General features: G+C 38.2%; 2 protein-coding genes and 1 pseudogene across 5 annotated transcripts in view; 1 reads left to right on the forward strand and 2 right to left on the reverse strand.

Moving 5' to 3' along the window:
* The window catches only part of ZNF24 (zinc finger protein 24), a 64,291-nt gene that overhangs the window by 16,587 nt on the left and 30,631 nt on the right, over nt 1-17,073 (forward strand).
* LOC116765054 lies at nt 815-1,768 on the reverse strand (annotated as a pseudogene).
* Nucleotides 5,594-17,073, reverse strand: part of ZNF397 (zinc finger protein 397) — a 53,921-nt gene continuing 42,441 nt past the window's right edge. For 4 of the 5 annotated variants that reach the window (XM_032654100.1, XM_032654099.1, XM_032654101.1 and 1 more), the window contains exon 3: nt 5,594-8,582. In XM_032654100.1, the coding sequence (XP_032509991.1) occupies nt 6,571-8,582 (2,012 nt within the window). In that variant the 3' untranslated portion in view covers nt 5,594-6,570. The remainder of the gene's footprint in view (nt 8,583-17,073) is intronic. The other variant, XM_032654103.1, reaches the window with a different exon arrangement.

Consider the following 17,073-nt stretch of genomic DNA (forward strand, 5'->3'; position numbering starts at 1 on the left):
TCTTGATGGGAAAATTTTAAGTTACAGATAATTTCCTTTTTTTTTTCTTTTTGGCCACCCCGGCAGTGAAAGTGCCCCATACTAACCACTGGACCACCAGGTAATTCCCAATAATTTCCTTAATAGACACAGAGCTATTTAGATTTTATATTTCTTTTCTTTTCTTTTCTTTTTTTAAAGCCATTGAGCTGGACATTTTATTTTAAATTAATTAATTAATTTAGTTCTGGGCTGTGTTGGGTTTTTGTTGCTGCACACTGGCTTTCTCTAGTTGCGGTGAGCAAGGGCTGCTCTTTGTTGAGATGCGCAGGCCTCTCATTGCGGTGGCTTCTCTTGCTGTGGAGCACGGGCTGTGGAAGCGTGGGCTTCAGTAGTTGTGGCTCTCGTGCTCAGTAGTTGTGGCTCGCGGGCTCTAGAGTGCAGGCTCAGTAGTTGTGGCGCACGGGCTTAGTTGCTCTATGGCATGTGGGATCTTCCCCGACCAGGGATCGAACCTGTGTCCCCTGCATTGGCAAGTGGATTCTTAACCACTGGGGAAGTCCCAGATTTTATATTTCTTATTGTGTTAATTTTGGGTAAATTTTATAATTTTTTAGGGAAAACTATGAATCATATCCTTTATATTACACTTGTAGTGGCTGTAGATCTGTGCTGATGGCCACTTTTGCATTCCTTATGTTGACAAACGGGACTTCTCTCGGTTTCTTGATCAGTTTTGCTGGGGGATTGTCAATTTAATTCTTTCTCAAAAATGAGCTTTTGGCTTTTTTTTTTCAAAAATGTGTGCTTTCTATTTCATTAATTCATGCTCTACTATTTCCTTCCTTCTATTTTCTTTTTTTAAAGAAACTGTTGATTTTTCATCAACTTCATTTCCATTTTCTCTTTAAGGTCTATGGGAGAACAGCTTAAAGCCAATCAGTGGTCGTCCCTCCCCATTCAATGTCCTGAGCAGTGGGAGCTGCAGACCAGTCTTCAGGAGGGAACTGCTGAATAGGCACACAGGGGACCTACACATCTGCAGACCAGTCTGGGATCTCAGGTTGAGTAGCAGTAAACTCAGGAGTTAGAGCCGTCCATTCGCACTGAAATTCCTCCTTGGTCACAACCTTTTCAGGTGTGGCCTGCTCTTCCTTTTCAGTTTCTTCCAGGTGTGTGTGGAAGTAGAGATCAGGAATGACCTCCCGTGGGTGTCCACGGGCGATGGTGCCACGCATGTGCAGAACTTCCAGGGTCAGCACCCACCACCTCGGACCCCCTGAATGAGCTCCCTTGTTGCTGTAGGGAATGGCAATGCCCGCAGAACAGAGTTGAGTCTGTGTTACACAGAGCAATGGTGGGCAGGTCAACATAAGACACCTGTGTGAGAGGCTGGTGGGCAGCCCTGGGGTCAGTAACCACCAGAAGTCTCTACTCCTGGAAGGCTGCCTGGATCTGGTGAGTAAAGCTTCCAGGAGTGACACAGTCAGCAGTAGGAGTGGCTCCAGCGGCAGCAGCAAACTTCAGCACAGCTTGCCGGCCAGTACTTCTGGAGGATACGACACTGACATCTGTTGAGTTTTCAGTGGCATCAATGGCACAAGCTACCAGCAGAACCCTCTCCCAGATTCTCTTCAGATTTATGAGGCAGATGCCATCACTTTTCCTTTTGTAGAGGCACTGTTGCATTTGGAAGTCGAGGCTGGTGTCACCCTAAGTGGGTTCCTTATGTAAGGAATTTGAGGACCTCCTCTTCCTTCATTTGCAGGACATCAAGGGCTCTGCACATTGTGAATATTTCTCTTTAAGTTATGATGAGAAACCAGAACAACCCTTATGGACCTCATCCTACTTGCTTTAGATTTACTTGCTATTCTTTTTCTAACTTCTTGTGATGGATCCTCAAATCATTGAATTTTAGCCTTTTTTTCCCCTAATAATATCACTATTATCCAGATAAAAATATATTCTAATTTCTTTTTTTTTTTTTTTTTTGCGCTATGCGGGCCTCTCACTGCTGTGGCCTCTCCCGTTGCGGAGCACAGGCTCCGGACGCGCAGGCTCAGCAGCCATGGGTCACGGGCCAGCCACTCCGCGGCATGTGGGATCTTCCCGGACTGGGGCACGAACCCGCGTCCCCTGCATCGGCAGGCGGACTCTCAACCACTGCGCCACCAGGGAAGCCCTCTAATTTCTATTGCGCTTTCTTCCTTTACCCATGGGTAAGTTCAATTGTTTTTCTTAATTTCCAAACATTTAGGAATTTTTTTAAGTGTGTGTGTTATTGATTTCTAGCTAATTTCATTGTTATGTGAAAACATGTGCTAAGTCTGTGCTGTCCAATATGTAGTCGCTAACCAGATGTGGCTATATAAATTAATTAGAATGAATAAAATGTAGTTCAGGCACACATTTTAAGTGTTCAGTAGACACATGTGGCTAGTGACTACTGTGTTGACTATGGTGTCTATTGTATTGAACAATGCAGGTAGAACACAGAATATTCTATCGCACAGCCCTACTCTAAACAATTTCAATCTGATGAAATTTGTTGAGGCTTGCTGCATATGCTTGTTGAATATACAAACCCGCATATGCTCAGTTTTGGAAAATGTTCTCTGTGCACCTAAAAAGAATCAAGGTTTCTGTCACTGTTGGTTGTACTGTTATCTAATATGTCCATTAGGTCATTTTGTTAATCATATTGTCCACATATACTATATTCTTAGACATTTTTTCTGCTTGCCCTCTTTTACTAAGGGAGTTGTGTAAAAGTCTCCTACTAGGATTGTAGATTTATCTCTTTCTCATTTTAGTTTTGTCAATTTTAGTTTTATATACTTTGAAGCAAAATTATTAGATGTATACACTTTTAGAATATTTCTATTTTCTTGGTAAATTGACTCATCAATAGAAATGTCCCATTTTATCTCTAGTAAGACTTTTGCTTTAAAGTCTACTTCTTGTTTGATATTGGTACAGCGATTAGCACCTTTCTTTTGGTTAGTGTTTGAATGCAGTATCTTTTTTCCGTACTTGTATTTTAAATTTCCTGGATTCTGGTAGTTGTATCTCAAGTAAGTACTACATGATTAATTTTTAAAATTCTAGTCAAGAATCTTTGTCTTGTGTCCACTTGCAGGTAATATAATTACTGGTGTATTTGGGCTTACATCTATCATGATCCAATTTGTTATCTATTTGTCTTGCCTATTTATATTCTTATTCCCTTGCCTTCTTTGAGATTAATCAACAATTTTTTTTTTTTTTTTTTTTCCGGTACGCGGGCCTCTCACTGTTGTGGCCTCTCCCGTTGCAGAGCACAGGCTCTGGACGCGCAGGCTCAGTGGCCATGGCTCACGGGCCTTCTCGGACCGGGGCAAGAACCCACGTCCCCTGCATTGGCAGGCGGACTCTCAACGACTGTGCTACCAGGGAAGCCCTAATCAACAATTTTTATTACTCCATTTTACTTTTTGTTAATTTGTTAGTTATATTCCTCTTTTACTCTAGCGATTACAACATGCACCCTTGGTTTATTAGAACCTAATATAAATTAGTGCTTCTACAATCTCTCTGAGAATGTATTTAGTTCCTAACTTTAGGCATTATTATCTTTTCTTACAGTTAATATTCATTTAGATTTACCTTCAGATTTACACTTCCCATGGTTCTTCATCTCTTCCTAAACTGTTTTTTCCTTGTGCCTGAAGAACTCCTTTTAGTATTTTTTGTTTGAGTATGTGGGCAATGAATTCTCTCATTTTTGTTTGTCTGGAAATGTCTTCACATTGTCTTTACTTTTGAAAGTTATACTTCCAAGATATTTCATTATCTTCTGGCTTTATGTTGAGAAGTTAAACCTCAGTCTATTTGTTGCTTACCTGAATATAATGGTTTTTCCCCTTTTTTCGATTTTTCTCTTTTTCTTTGCTTTTGTTAGGTACTATGATGTCCCCAGGTATACTTTTCTTTGTAGTTTTTGTTGTCTGTGGTGCTCCTTTAATGTATAATTTGATTATTCATGAGGGTTGGGAAATTCTTGACCACTCTTTCTTTAAATATAGCCTTTGTCCCATCATCTCTTATTTCATTTTGAGACTCAGATATGTGTATGTTAGGCCTTTTTTTCCATATCAGATATGATTCCTAGGCTCTCTGCTGTATCTTCTATAATTTTTCCCCTCCATGTTTCAGCCTTCATGTTTTCTACTTATGTAGCTTTCACTAACTCCCATTTCAGTGTATCCAAGCTGCTAGGTACTTCATGTAAGTGGGATCATAAGATATTTGTCCTGTGCCTGGCTTATCTCACTTAGCATGATGTCTTCAGTGTTCCTCCATGATGTAGTGTATATCAACATTTCTTTTCTCTGTAATGCTCAGTAATATTCTATTGTATGTATACACTGCATTTTGTTTATCCATTTATCTGTCAATGGACATTTAGGTTGCTTTCAGCTTTTGGCTATTGTGAATAATGTTGCTATGAACATCAGTGTACACACATTTGAGTCCCTTCTTTCAATTATTTTGGGTATACACCCAGAAGTGGAATTGCTGGATCATATTGTAATTCAATGTTTACTTTTTTAAAAATAATTAATTAATTAATTTTTGGCTGCGTTGGGCCTTCGTTTCTGTGTGAGGGCTCTCGAGCGAAAGCGGCAAGTGGGGGCCACTCTTCATCACAGTGCGTGGGACTCTCACTGCCGCGGCCTCTCTTGTTGCGGAGCACAGGCTCCAGACGCGCAGGCTCAGTAGTTGTGGCTCACGGGCCCAGTTGCTCCGCGGCATGTGGGATCCTCCCTGGACCAGGGTTCGAACCCGTGTCCCCTGCATTGGCAGGCGGATTCTTAACCAGAGCCACGAGGGAAGCCCTAGCATCACATTTCTTAACTGTCTTTTCTCCTTCATTTTAATTTCCACTTTATTCTTACTCTTTTAAGTACATGCTTCAGTCATTATTTTCCTAAACACTTAAGCATGAGGGCAGGAATAATTTTTTCTTCAGCAGCACTCAGTACAGTGCCTGACACTGAATATTTATTGAATTAATGACTAAGCACCATACTCTACATCACTTCTTATATTTTCTTGCTTCTGTGCCTTTGTTGATTATTCCCTCTCTGCCTTTATGCCTCTACTCCCATCCTTCAAAACTCAAATCTCAGGAGTTCCACAAAGCTTTTCCTTTTCTTTCCAATCAGAATTGAACCCTACCTCCTGTGAGCTCTTATAAGCATCTTGCCTAACTTTATGATTATATTGAACCATATATTTTCTGTATACATCAGCCTTTATCACTGTACAGTACATGTTTTTGGGGGACAGTATATTCTTTGTGTATACTACAAAACCTAAAAAAATGCCTTGCACATAATTTAACAATGTATGTTAAATTAAAATATTAATTGGATAATTATGGGGATAGTCAAAGTAAATGACAGTAGCAGGATTTTAACAAATGGTTAATACCACAAAGACAATTTTTTTTACTTTTTTTTTTTTTTTTTACTTTTAAAAACTATTTGTTTTTCAGTTGAAAACATTGTGTACACATGGCATATTATCAATATATATGTCAGAAATCAACAAACAAAACAAAGTCTGATGAATGTTGCCATTAAAAAAAGATCAATAGGTCTTTTTATTTTTAGACAGAATATGCAATATCAATTAGTCATGTGGGTGTTACTTTAGCTAACATTTTTGTTCAATCTATAGATGACAGACAGGATAAACATAGAAGTAGAGAAATATCCACACTTTAACATATGGAATTATTTTTTTTTAAATTGTTTCACATATTTAGAAACTGTAATTAAATGGTAGTGTTGAAGAAGTAATTTCAAACCACTAAAGTTTATGGATGGGCTACATTATTAAGAGCAAAAAAATTCATGTTTGCTGTGAACACCACAGGAACTTGAAAACTCATGCTCACTAGGAAGACCAAAACTTGGCCACCCCCACAAAAAAAAGGATATTTCAGAAAATGGGGCACTAGAGTTATGCAGTTAATAAGTTTAATACCAGAATAGCATAGCATGTTCACACAGAGGGAATTTAATAACTAATGTTTGCATAAGGTAGGATTCTCCAGCTTTCAGGAGATAAGTGGTATGCGAATTATCAGAGTGAATGCCAATTAAGATATGGGAAGGGTTTAAATTTTCCCTACATTCGCTAAAATAACTTCTGTGATATGCAATAGGTGATCTGGGCTCACAAAAGGTTTGAGATTATAACACTAATACATTTCTTTCTGATTGCACACAACACCACACTGGTTTTTACAATATCTGATAAGGTTCTGCATTAATATGGTTAGACATTTCTTATAATGATAAAACTTTCCTCTTGTGCAGTGTTTGAATAAAAGACTAGAGCTTTTCTTACATTACAGCAGATAGAATTTTTTCCCATCGTTTCTGACATTCAGTAAAAATTTTTTCACATTGAAGGTTTTTCCAACAACTCACAGGATTCCTCCTCAGAATTTTTCTTTAGTAATGTCTGAGCTCTGAGTTAAACTTTCATTATAAAAATTGAATTAATATGTTTTCTCTCTAGTGCGTGTGGTCTTTTTTAATGTAGCACAAGAGTTGAGCATTGATTAAAACCTTTTTCATAATCATCCATAGCATTCATAAGATTTTTTTCTGGCAGAGTGTCTCTGGTACCGAATAAAGTTGGTGTATACACTAAAGGTTTTCCCATATTCATCACATTTAGAGTGTCTTCCCCCGAATGGACTTTCTCATGATTAATAAGATCAGAGAGTTGGCTAAAATGTCTGCTGCACCGAACACACCTGTGGGATTTCTCTCCAATGTGGATTCCCTGGTGTTCAGTAAGATCAGTGCATGCGCTAAAGGCTTCCCCAGACACATCACATTTATATGTATTTTCATTAGTGTGGATTCTTTGATGGTTAATAAGATCAGAGCGTCGACTAAAGCTTTTGCCACACTGATCACATGGATATGGTTTCTCCCCAGTGTGGATCCTCTGATGTAGGACAAGAGCTGAGCACTGACTGAAAGCCTTCCCACATTCATTACATTTATATGGTTTTTCCCCAGTGTGGATCCTCTGGTGCTTGATAAGGTCGGAGTTCTGACTGAAACTTTTGCTGCACTGTGTGCATGGATATGGTTTTTCTCCAGTGTGAATTCTCTGATGAAGAATAAGGTCAGAACTCTGACTGAAGGCTTTCTCACAACAATCACAATGATAGGGTTTTTCCCCAGAGTGTACTCTCTGATGTTTAGTGAGGTCTGAGCTTTGACTAAAATTTTTATTGCACTGATTACATGCATACGGTTTCTCTCCAGTGTGTATTCTCTGATGTTTCACGAGGTCAGAACGACGACTAAAACTTTTAGTACAATCGCTACATGGATAGGGTTTCTCTCCAGTGTGGATTCTCTGATGCAGAATGAGGTTTGAGCTTTGACTAAAGGTTTTCCCACACTCATCACATTCATAGGGTTTCTCACCTGTATGAATTCTATGATGTTTAATAAGGTCTGATCTTCGACTAAACATTTTATTGCACTGGTTACATGGGTAAGGCTTCTCTCCAGTGTGAATTCGTTGATGATTAACAAGATCTGAAAGTCTACTGAAGGTTTTGCTACACTGATTACATGGATAGGGTTTCTCTCCAGTGTGAATTCTCTGATGCAGAATAAGGACTGAGCTCTGATTAAAAGCTTTCCCACATTCATTACATTTATAGGGTTTCTCTCCAGTGTGGATCCTTCGATGTTTAATAAGGTCTGAATTCTGACTGAAACTTTTGCTACACTGATTACATGGATATGGTTTCTCTCCAGTGTGGATTCTCTGATGTAGAATAAGATCTGAGCTCTGACTGAAGGCTTTTCCACACACATCACATTTATATGGTTTCTCACCAGTATGGATTCTTTGATGTTTTATAACATCAGAACTCTGACTAAAATGTTTGTTACACTGGTTACATGTATAAGGCTTCTCTCCAGTATGTATTCTTTGATGTTTAACCAGGTCTGAGCGCTGGCTAAAACTTTTACTACAATGACTGCACTGATAGGGTTTTTCTCCTGTATGTATTCTCTGATGTATAATAAGATCAGAGCTCTGACTGAAGGCTTTCCCACATTCATCACATTTGTAAGGTTTTTCACCAGTGTGGACTCTTTGATGTTTAATAAGGTCTGAGCTCCGACGGAAACTTTTAATACACCAATTACAAGGATAGGGTTTCTCCCCAGTATGAATTCTCTGATGCAGAACCAGGGCTGAGCTCACATTAAAGGCCTTTCCACACTTATCACATTCATAGGGTTTCTCCCAATGGGTTCTTTGATGCCTAATAAGGCCTGTACTACAAGCAAAGTTTTGCCCACATTCAGCACAGTTATATTGTCTTCTTTTGAAGAGGTTCTGATCCTTTTCATTGAATTTATCCCCAAATCCACAGAATTCCCTGCATTCAGAATCCTGGAGAACATCACCTCTGGGGTTACCAGACTCTTCAGTCAATGGTTCAATTTTTGCTGTAATTTCCTCCTCGGAAGCCAGCTCTCCAACCTTGGCCTTAGTCTCACCATCTAGAACAATAAAATATAAATGGAATATGTTCTCCATACTGTAAGAAAGTTTCAGGTGAAATATATTAGTATTTTCCTATGAAAATACTGAAAATTATCTTCTGAGAGGGAAACTAAGAAGAATCAACAAGTAATGGATAATCGTTTATTGAAGTGGCTTATCAGATATGTTCTGTATATGTCTGTCACAGGAGATCTGGGAATACTGAAACCTAATTACAGTGATTAGGAAAGTTTGACTATATTAGAGCTAATACATAAACAATTTACTGACATATATAAAGTAGGCAGTATGAATGAATACTTGGGTGAAGGAGTGGGGGAGGAGGTGAAAGGGAGGGAGAGGAGGAGGAGGCAGTGGCAGCCAGGCTGTCACTGTGAGTGTATACCAACCAGGCTGGTCACATGTTGTCATTAGTGGAAAGAAAGAAGCATCAAGCTCAGGAATGGTTAGAAAAGAAGTCTGAATTTTCAAAAAGAGGTCTACATAGTCCTCCACCTCTTTTGCCCTGATTATTAGAAAGAAGTGGCCTAGAAAACATGATCCTTTTGGGAACAGCCATATTCAGTGACCAAACTTCCTTACTAAGGTATGTGGACCAGAAAAAGGTTAGGGAGGTAGGATCAGAAATCTCTTTTGAGTTGATTTTTGAGGAGATTATTCCTCTGCTCAACAATACCAGAGGCCTGTAATGGTAGAGAACATGGGAGCTCCATTGAAATTCTTGAGACTATCAGTCATTAAGTGGTGTTTACTATAAAAGGCACACCATTCTCAGACAGCAAATGGTCTAGAGAGCTGAAAACATGACAAAGATTAATTTCAAGGGCTAAAGTCCAAAATCCCAAGCCTCCAAGTGGAGGCTTATCCTCTTTGCCAAAGGCAAAGGGTACTGGAAAAAGTAAAGTATTGCGGTAAATCTAAATGTGTATGTACTGAATGATATAAGCAATATGAATGTCTCATGGATTTTACAATATATATGTAGAGTTAAAATATATGGCAAAAATAGCACAAGAGGAGGGAGGTAAATAGAACTATAATATTACAAGGTCTTTGGGTTATCCTAGAAATAATAAATTAAGATAAACTGTAATAAATCAAATGTGTATGTTGTAACTTCTAAGGCAGCCTTTTTCAACTAGGGTTCCACAAGAAAATAAAAAGAAAATAATTTGCCTGACTATTTTCTTAATTCTCCCAAAGATGGTAGATAGCAAGTAAATCAATAGATGTACAGGAGAAACATTAATATGTAACTTAGTGGATGCCTCAGAGCATTTTGGCTTAATTCTCTCACAGAATCACATTTGAGAAAGGCTGCTATTAGGTGACAATTAAATAACAATAAAAGGATGTATAAACAATAAGCTAATAGAGAAAAAAACAGAAAAATAAAAAACTTGTTAACATAATTAAATTAGGCACAAAGGGAGAAAAAAGAAAAAGAAAAAAGAAACAAAATATGGGAAAATAACAAAAAATAAGATGGTACATTTAAATCCAAACATCAACTATGTTACATGTAAATTAACTACTTCAATAAAAAGCAAAGAAAGACCAACAGCTAACATCATACTTAATGGTTAAACATTAAATGCTTTTGTCCCAGGAACAAGGGAGGAAAATAAGGATGCCCTCTCTTAACTACTTTTATTCAATATTGTACAACTTTTACTCAATATTCATAGTAAATGCAATATAACATGAAAAATAAATGAGGCATACAAGAAGTCAAACTGTCTTATAGACTATGCAGTCACGTATACAGAAAATACTAAAGTGTCTTTAAAAAGTTATTAGAACTTGTAAATGGTTTATTAGTGCAATACACAAAACCTGATTGTATTTCTGTATACTAGCAATGAACAATTAGAACCTAAAATTAAAAACAATTTTTTTCAATTGCACCAAAAAAATGAAATAATTAGAAACAAATTCAATGAAATATGTGCAGTATCTACATAATGAAAACTATCAAATGTTGCTGAAATTAAAGATCTAATAAATAGAAATATATGCCATCATTTACGTATAGGAAGATTTAATATTGTTAAAGTGATGAAATTCTCCCCAAATTGATCTATGGATTCAATGCAACCCCAATCAAAATCTCAGCAGGCCTTTTCATAGAAACTGACAAACCGATTCTAAACTTTGTGTAGAAAGGCAGAGAAGGGTCTAAACAATTTTGAAAAAGAAGAACAATATTAGAGAGCTTATACTCCCTGATTTCAAGCTTTATTACGAAGCCACAGTAATCAAGGCAGCGAGGTACTGGCATAGGATCGACATATCCATTAATGGAATAGAACAGAGTCTATAAATAGATCCAAACATATATGTACAACTGACCTTCAACAAAGTTGCCCATATAATTCAAGGGTGAAAGGGTAGTCTCTTTTCAAAAAAAGTGTTACAACTGGATATCATAATAACAAAAATTAACTCTGACTCTTTCCTTATGCTATACACAAAAATTAACTAGACATGTAATATAAACCTAAACATAAAAGCTAAAACTATAATACTTCTAGAAGAAAGCAAAGCATAGATGACTAAAATTAATGCACAGAACTGAGAAAACAAATTTGTGTTGTTTAAGCCACCTAGTCTGTGGTTTTGTTATAGCCCTAGCAGGCAAATACAGCATGTTTTTGAACTTTATGGAATCATACCACATGTATTCTGTGACTTGTTTTTTTACTCAACATTATGTTTGGAAGATTCATCCACAGTCATGTGTGTAGCTGTAGTCCATTCATGTTCACTATTATAGTGTGACATACACCACAAGTGGTTTATCCATTCTTCTTCAATGGATAAGAACATTTTGCTATTTCAAACAATGCTGATATGAATATGCGGGTACATCTATCTTGATACACATATCCAAATGTTTCTCTAGGTTATATAAATTTAGGATCAGAACTGTTAGGTCTTCAACTAGACTTTTCCAAAGTGGTTAAGCCAATTCACACTTCCATCAGGTGTATATAGTTCACATTGCTCTATATTCTAACCAACATCAAGTCTATTCTCTTTTTAACCCAATACAATCAGGCTTTTTATCTCCGTAACTCCATCAAAACTGCACTTATTAAAGTCCCTAATATGCTTTATCTTGAAAAATCCAGTGGTCAGTTTTCAATCTTATTCTTGATTTGTTTGACATAGTTGACTACTCTCTTAAATCATTTGCTTTCTTCCTGCTAACTTACCTTTCTCCTGCTCTCCACACAACAGTCAGAGTGATCTTTACATGTTATCCTGTGTAAAGAGTTCCAATGGTTTCCCATTTCACTGGGAATAAATTCTAAGTCCTTACCGTGACTTAGAAGGTTCCATATGATCTGGTCCCTTTCTTTCTCTCTGCCCTGATTTCATTCTAAACCACCCCTATCACATGTCTACCCCAGGCTTATTACTCTGTTCCTGCTATATCTATGGGCCTCTGTCTTTTGCTATTCCCTCCACCTGGAAGACTCTTCTCTCAGATGGTTACAGCTTATTCTTTCACTTTGGTTATCTCTCTAACCAACTGTTACCACCTCAGAAAGGCACAATGTTGGTGGGCCCTGCATTTTTGAGGCAACAGATACCATAGTAAATGTGCTGAAATGACCAATTTGAGTAACTTGCACAGTTGCTACTTTTGAGTGAGGCTTAGAGTAAAAAAGCGTTCTGCAGTAGGACCATGTTGCAATGCAAGCTGTCCTGTCACATGACCCTTATTAACCAGGATAACCAATGGTATTGGAAGTGTCTGCAGCAGTCATGGTTGCTGTATGAAGCCTCTTGCAAGCCTCTATAAGAGAACCACACTGGAGTAAGGCCATACTGTTTTCTGCCAACAATTTTCTAAGTGAAAAGCAGATCCTGGCTTGCTTTTGGGCACTAACAGAAACTTAATGCTTGACCACAGGGCACCAAATAACTATTGCAAACTGACCACTATGTATTAGTTGTTATTTGACCCATCAATTCATAAAATTGAACATACAAACCAGTATTCCATTATAAAAGCATATCTGGAAGACAAGTATATTCCATGTGCTAGTGACTCAGATTCCCATGGTACTTGTTCCTACTGCTCCACTACCTCTCCCCCTCAACCTATATTCATGGCCCTATGGGAATTCCCTATTACCAGTTAACAGAGGAGTAAAATGTACAGAACTGGTTTGTAGATGGGCCTGCCCAGTGTGTGGGCACCACCTGAAAGTGAGTACCTTTCACTTACACCCCTACTCAGGGGTGGCCTTAAACATGCTGGTAAAGGCAAATCCTTCCAGTGGGCAGAATTTCAGGTATACACCTGGTTGTCTACCTTCCATGGAAGGCAATATAGCCTAAGATACATGTATATACTGATCCATGGATAGTGACTAATGGGTTATTTGATTAGTTAGGTACCTGGAAAGAACAAGATTGGAAGACAAGAAATAAGAATTCTGGAGGAAAAGTATGAGGATAAACCAAAGAATGAATATGTTTGTGGCCCATGTGAATCCTCACCAAAGGGCATCCACTGTGGAGAAGCCTCCCAATCAGAAGGATGGACTTGGTGACCCATATTATGAATGTCAATCAGCCTTTTTACCAATGTTTGCCCAATGGACTCATGTACAAAGAGGTCATGGCAGCAGGGATGGAGGCTATATATGGGCTTAACAATACGGACCTCCACTTATCAAGGTTGATATGCCTGTAATCATTGCTATGTGCCCAAGTAGCCAACTGCTAAGGCCCTAATAAGGTACCATTCCCTAGAGAGGAACCAGCTAGCCACTTGGGGACAGATTTATTACATCTGACCCCTTTTATTATGGAAAGGGCAGCAACTTCAAAGGACTAAATACATAGTCTAGATACAAATTTGCATTGACTTAAGAGAATGCCGTATATATTATGGTACTCTCTATAATATTACCTCCAAAGGAGTCATTTTACAGGGAAGGAAGTTAAGCGATGATCTAATACACATATAATTCATGGGTCTTACCACATGTCCCATCATCCAGAAGTAAGTGGATTGTGATAATGGTGGAACGATTAAATGTAGGCTCAATTACAGTACAAGCTAGACAACAACACCTTGATAAGTTTGGGGTGCTGTCATACAGGATGTAATATGCGCATTAAACTAAAGGGTGATAAACAGTGTTGTCTCCCCCATGGCCATAATACATGGGCATAGGAACGAAGGGTGGTAGAGAAAGTAATGATGTCTCTTCTTACTATATACCTCATAATCCACTTATATTATTTTTGCTTCCTATCCCTATGATCTTGGGCTTGGTGGGTTCAGGGTTCTGATTCTCAAAGGAAAAATACTTCTACCATGGGACAAAGTCATAATTTTGTTAAATTTGAAGTTGAGACTGCTTCCTGCTTCAGCATTTTGGGCTCCTCAAACTGCCAAACCAGCCCGCAGAGATGGGGTCCCTCTACCGGCCAGAATGACTGATACCAATCACCAGTGGGGAAATGGTTGCTGCTATTGGAACTCAGAGGACTCAGTGGGGGTGCCTCGTAGTTCTCTCATGTCTAATAGGCCCAGTCAATGGTTCACAGAAGTAACCTGAAAGAGGCAGGATCACCAAGGACTCAGGTCATCTAGAAAACGTTTATTTTATTTGACTAGATAAAGAACTCTGTGCCACTGAGATTCTGGCAGAAGGCAAGGGCAATATGGAGTGGGTGATGGAAGAGGATAGTTATAACTATCAGCTTAGGCTTTGTGTATGCTGTTCTCCATCCCTTGTTGATTTCTGTAATCCTTCCCATCCTCTTTATGAAACTTTGAATTACCCAATTTGAATGAGCCATCTGTTTCCTGCCAGAATCCTGACTGATACATCTTATATAACCATTATCACTATCTGATACTACACTGTATACTTAAATATTTCCTGTTTCCCCTACTAGAATGTAAAGTCCTTGAGGGCAAAGGCTTCTCTGATTAGTTCACTGCTACATCCCCAGAACTTAGAACAGTGGCTGATACAAAGTAAACCCTCAGTAACTAATAATATTATTATTAATGGTTAATAATCATTAATAAGCTATGATCTTATGAACTAATAAACATTTATCAACAATAAATATTTGGTGAACAGTTAATTAAATGATTTGAAGGATACATTAATGTATTAATGTATCCAGTGACTACCTCTAAATGGTGGAGTTGTAGGTTATTAAAATTTCTATTTTGTGCCTTTCTATATTTTATAAATGCACTTTAATATAATTATATTTCTTTATCATAAAAAAGTTATTTTATACACATTCTAAGAGACACAAACACATATAGTATGTATGTCAATTTAAGTAAAACAACAAGGAGGAGGCAGTGATTCTCAGGAAAGAAGACAGCTAGATGCCTTAGAATAGACTCTTAAGGAAAAACAAATTCTAACTACAGGAGAGAGAAACTAAATAAAATAAAATAAAAGATACTCCAGGGCTTCCCTGGTGGTGCAGTGGTTGAGAGTCCACTTGACGATGCGGGGGACATGGGTTCGTACCCTGGTCAGGGAGGATCCCACATGCTGCGGAGCGGCTGGGCCCATGAGCCATGGCCGCTGAGCCTGCACGTCCGGAGCCTGTGCTCCGCAACGGGAGAGGTCACAACAGTGAGAGGCCCGCGTACGAGGAAAAAAAAAAAAAAAAAAAGATACTCCAAAACTAAAGACAGGCAAAAGATTTAGAGTAAAAGAAAAGGACAACAGGTTAATTTCATAGGCAAAACAGCAGTAATGGAAAGACCAAAATCAAAAAGCAGCAAAATATGGTGGGAATGTGAATTGGTTCAGCCACTATGGAGAACAGTATGGAGGTTCCTTAAAAAACTACAAATAGAATTACCATATGACCCAGCAATCCCACTACTGGGCATATACCCTGAGAAAACCAAAATTCAAAAAGAGTCATGTACCAAAATGTTCATTGCAGCTCTATTTACAATAGCCCGGAGATGGAAAGAACCTAAGCGCCCATCATCGGACGAATGGATAAAGAAGATGTGGCACATATACACAATGGAATATTACTCAGCCTTAAAAAGAAATGAAATTGAGATATTTGTAATGAGATGGATAGACCTAGAGTCTGTCATACAGAGTGAAGTAAGTCAGAAAGACAAAGACAAATACCGTATGCTAACACATATATATGGAATTTAAGGGGAAAAAATGTCATGAAGAACCTAGGGATAAGACAGGAATAGAGGCGCAGACCTACTGGAGAACGGACTTAAGGATATGGGGAGGGGGAAGGGTGAGTTTTGACAGGGCGAGAGAGAGTCATGAACATATACACACTAACAAACGTAGTAAGGTAGATAGCTAGGGGGAAGCAGCCGCAAGGCACAGGGATATTAGCTCGGGGCTTTGGGACAGCCTGGAGGGGTGGGAGGGGGAGAGTGGGAGGGAGGGAGACGCAAGGGGGAAGACACATGGGAGCACATGTATATGTATAGCTGATTCACTTTGTTATAAATCAGAAACTAACACATCATTGTAAAGCAATTATACCCCAATAAAGATGTTAAAAAAAAAAAAAAAAAAACAAAAAACCAGTTGAGCTGGGGGATATGTGTGAAATTGGTGAAGTTATGAAAAGGAATGATACCCCAGATATCTGGCTTCAAGAAAAGTTTTGAATTTGTTTTAATCATCTGTTTTCCTGATTATAATTATTATATTATTTATAAAAAAATAAGAAAAAACAAAACAGAAAATAAAAATAATCTATAATCCTATTCCAAAAAAAAAAAAAAAAAGCAGCAAAATATGATGTGGAAAAGAGAGCCTGCAGAACATCTGAACAAAGTCATCACCAAGATTATCTTACTAAAAATAACAGTGACTACCATTCGTAAAGAATTTACTACCAGCCAGGTATCTGCTCAGAGCCGTATATATGGAATCTTATCTAGTGCTTGTGGTATCTGTTATAATAGTAATGGACCCCAATGATCCTATCTCCTAATATCTATATCCTTGTGTGGTTTTCTCCCACAATGACTCTGGAATTGGTTATGTGACTTGCTTTGGTCAATGAGATAATAACAAATGTAACGCAAACACAGGCTAGAAAAGTGCTTAGCATCCCTCTCTCTTTTTAAAGACTAGCTGCCCTGTGAAGAAGTCTAGGCTAGCCTGCCGGAGATACGTGACCCAAGCTATAGCCAGCACCAACAGCTGGACATGTTATAATTGATACCAACATAGACCCTGGCCCTAGTTGAGCATGAGTGATTCCAGAAGAAAACTGCCCAGCTGAACCCAGCCCAAGCCAATGACCTACAGAACCATAAGAAAATAACATCGTTGAAAAATGTCTTAGTGTTTTAGGTCACTAAGTTTTGGGGTCCTTTATTATGGAGTAATAGATAGACACAACCCTCAAAATAACTTCCAAGGTATGAGTTATTATACACTTATAAAGTGAGGAAACAGGATTATTTTTTTAAAATGTAAGTAA

This window comes from Phocoena sinus, chromosome 14 (assembly GCF_008692025.1).
Source record: "Phocoena sinus isolate mPhoSin1 chromosome 14, mPhoSin1.pri, whole genome shotgun sequence".
Classification (NCBI taxonomy): domain Eukaryota; kingdom Metazoa; phylum Chordata; class Mammalia; order Artiodactyla; family Phocoenidae; genus Phocoena; species Phocoena sinus.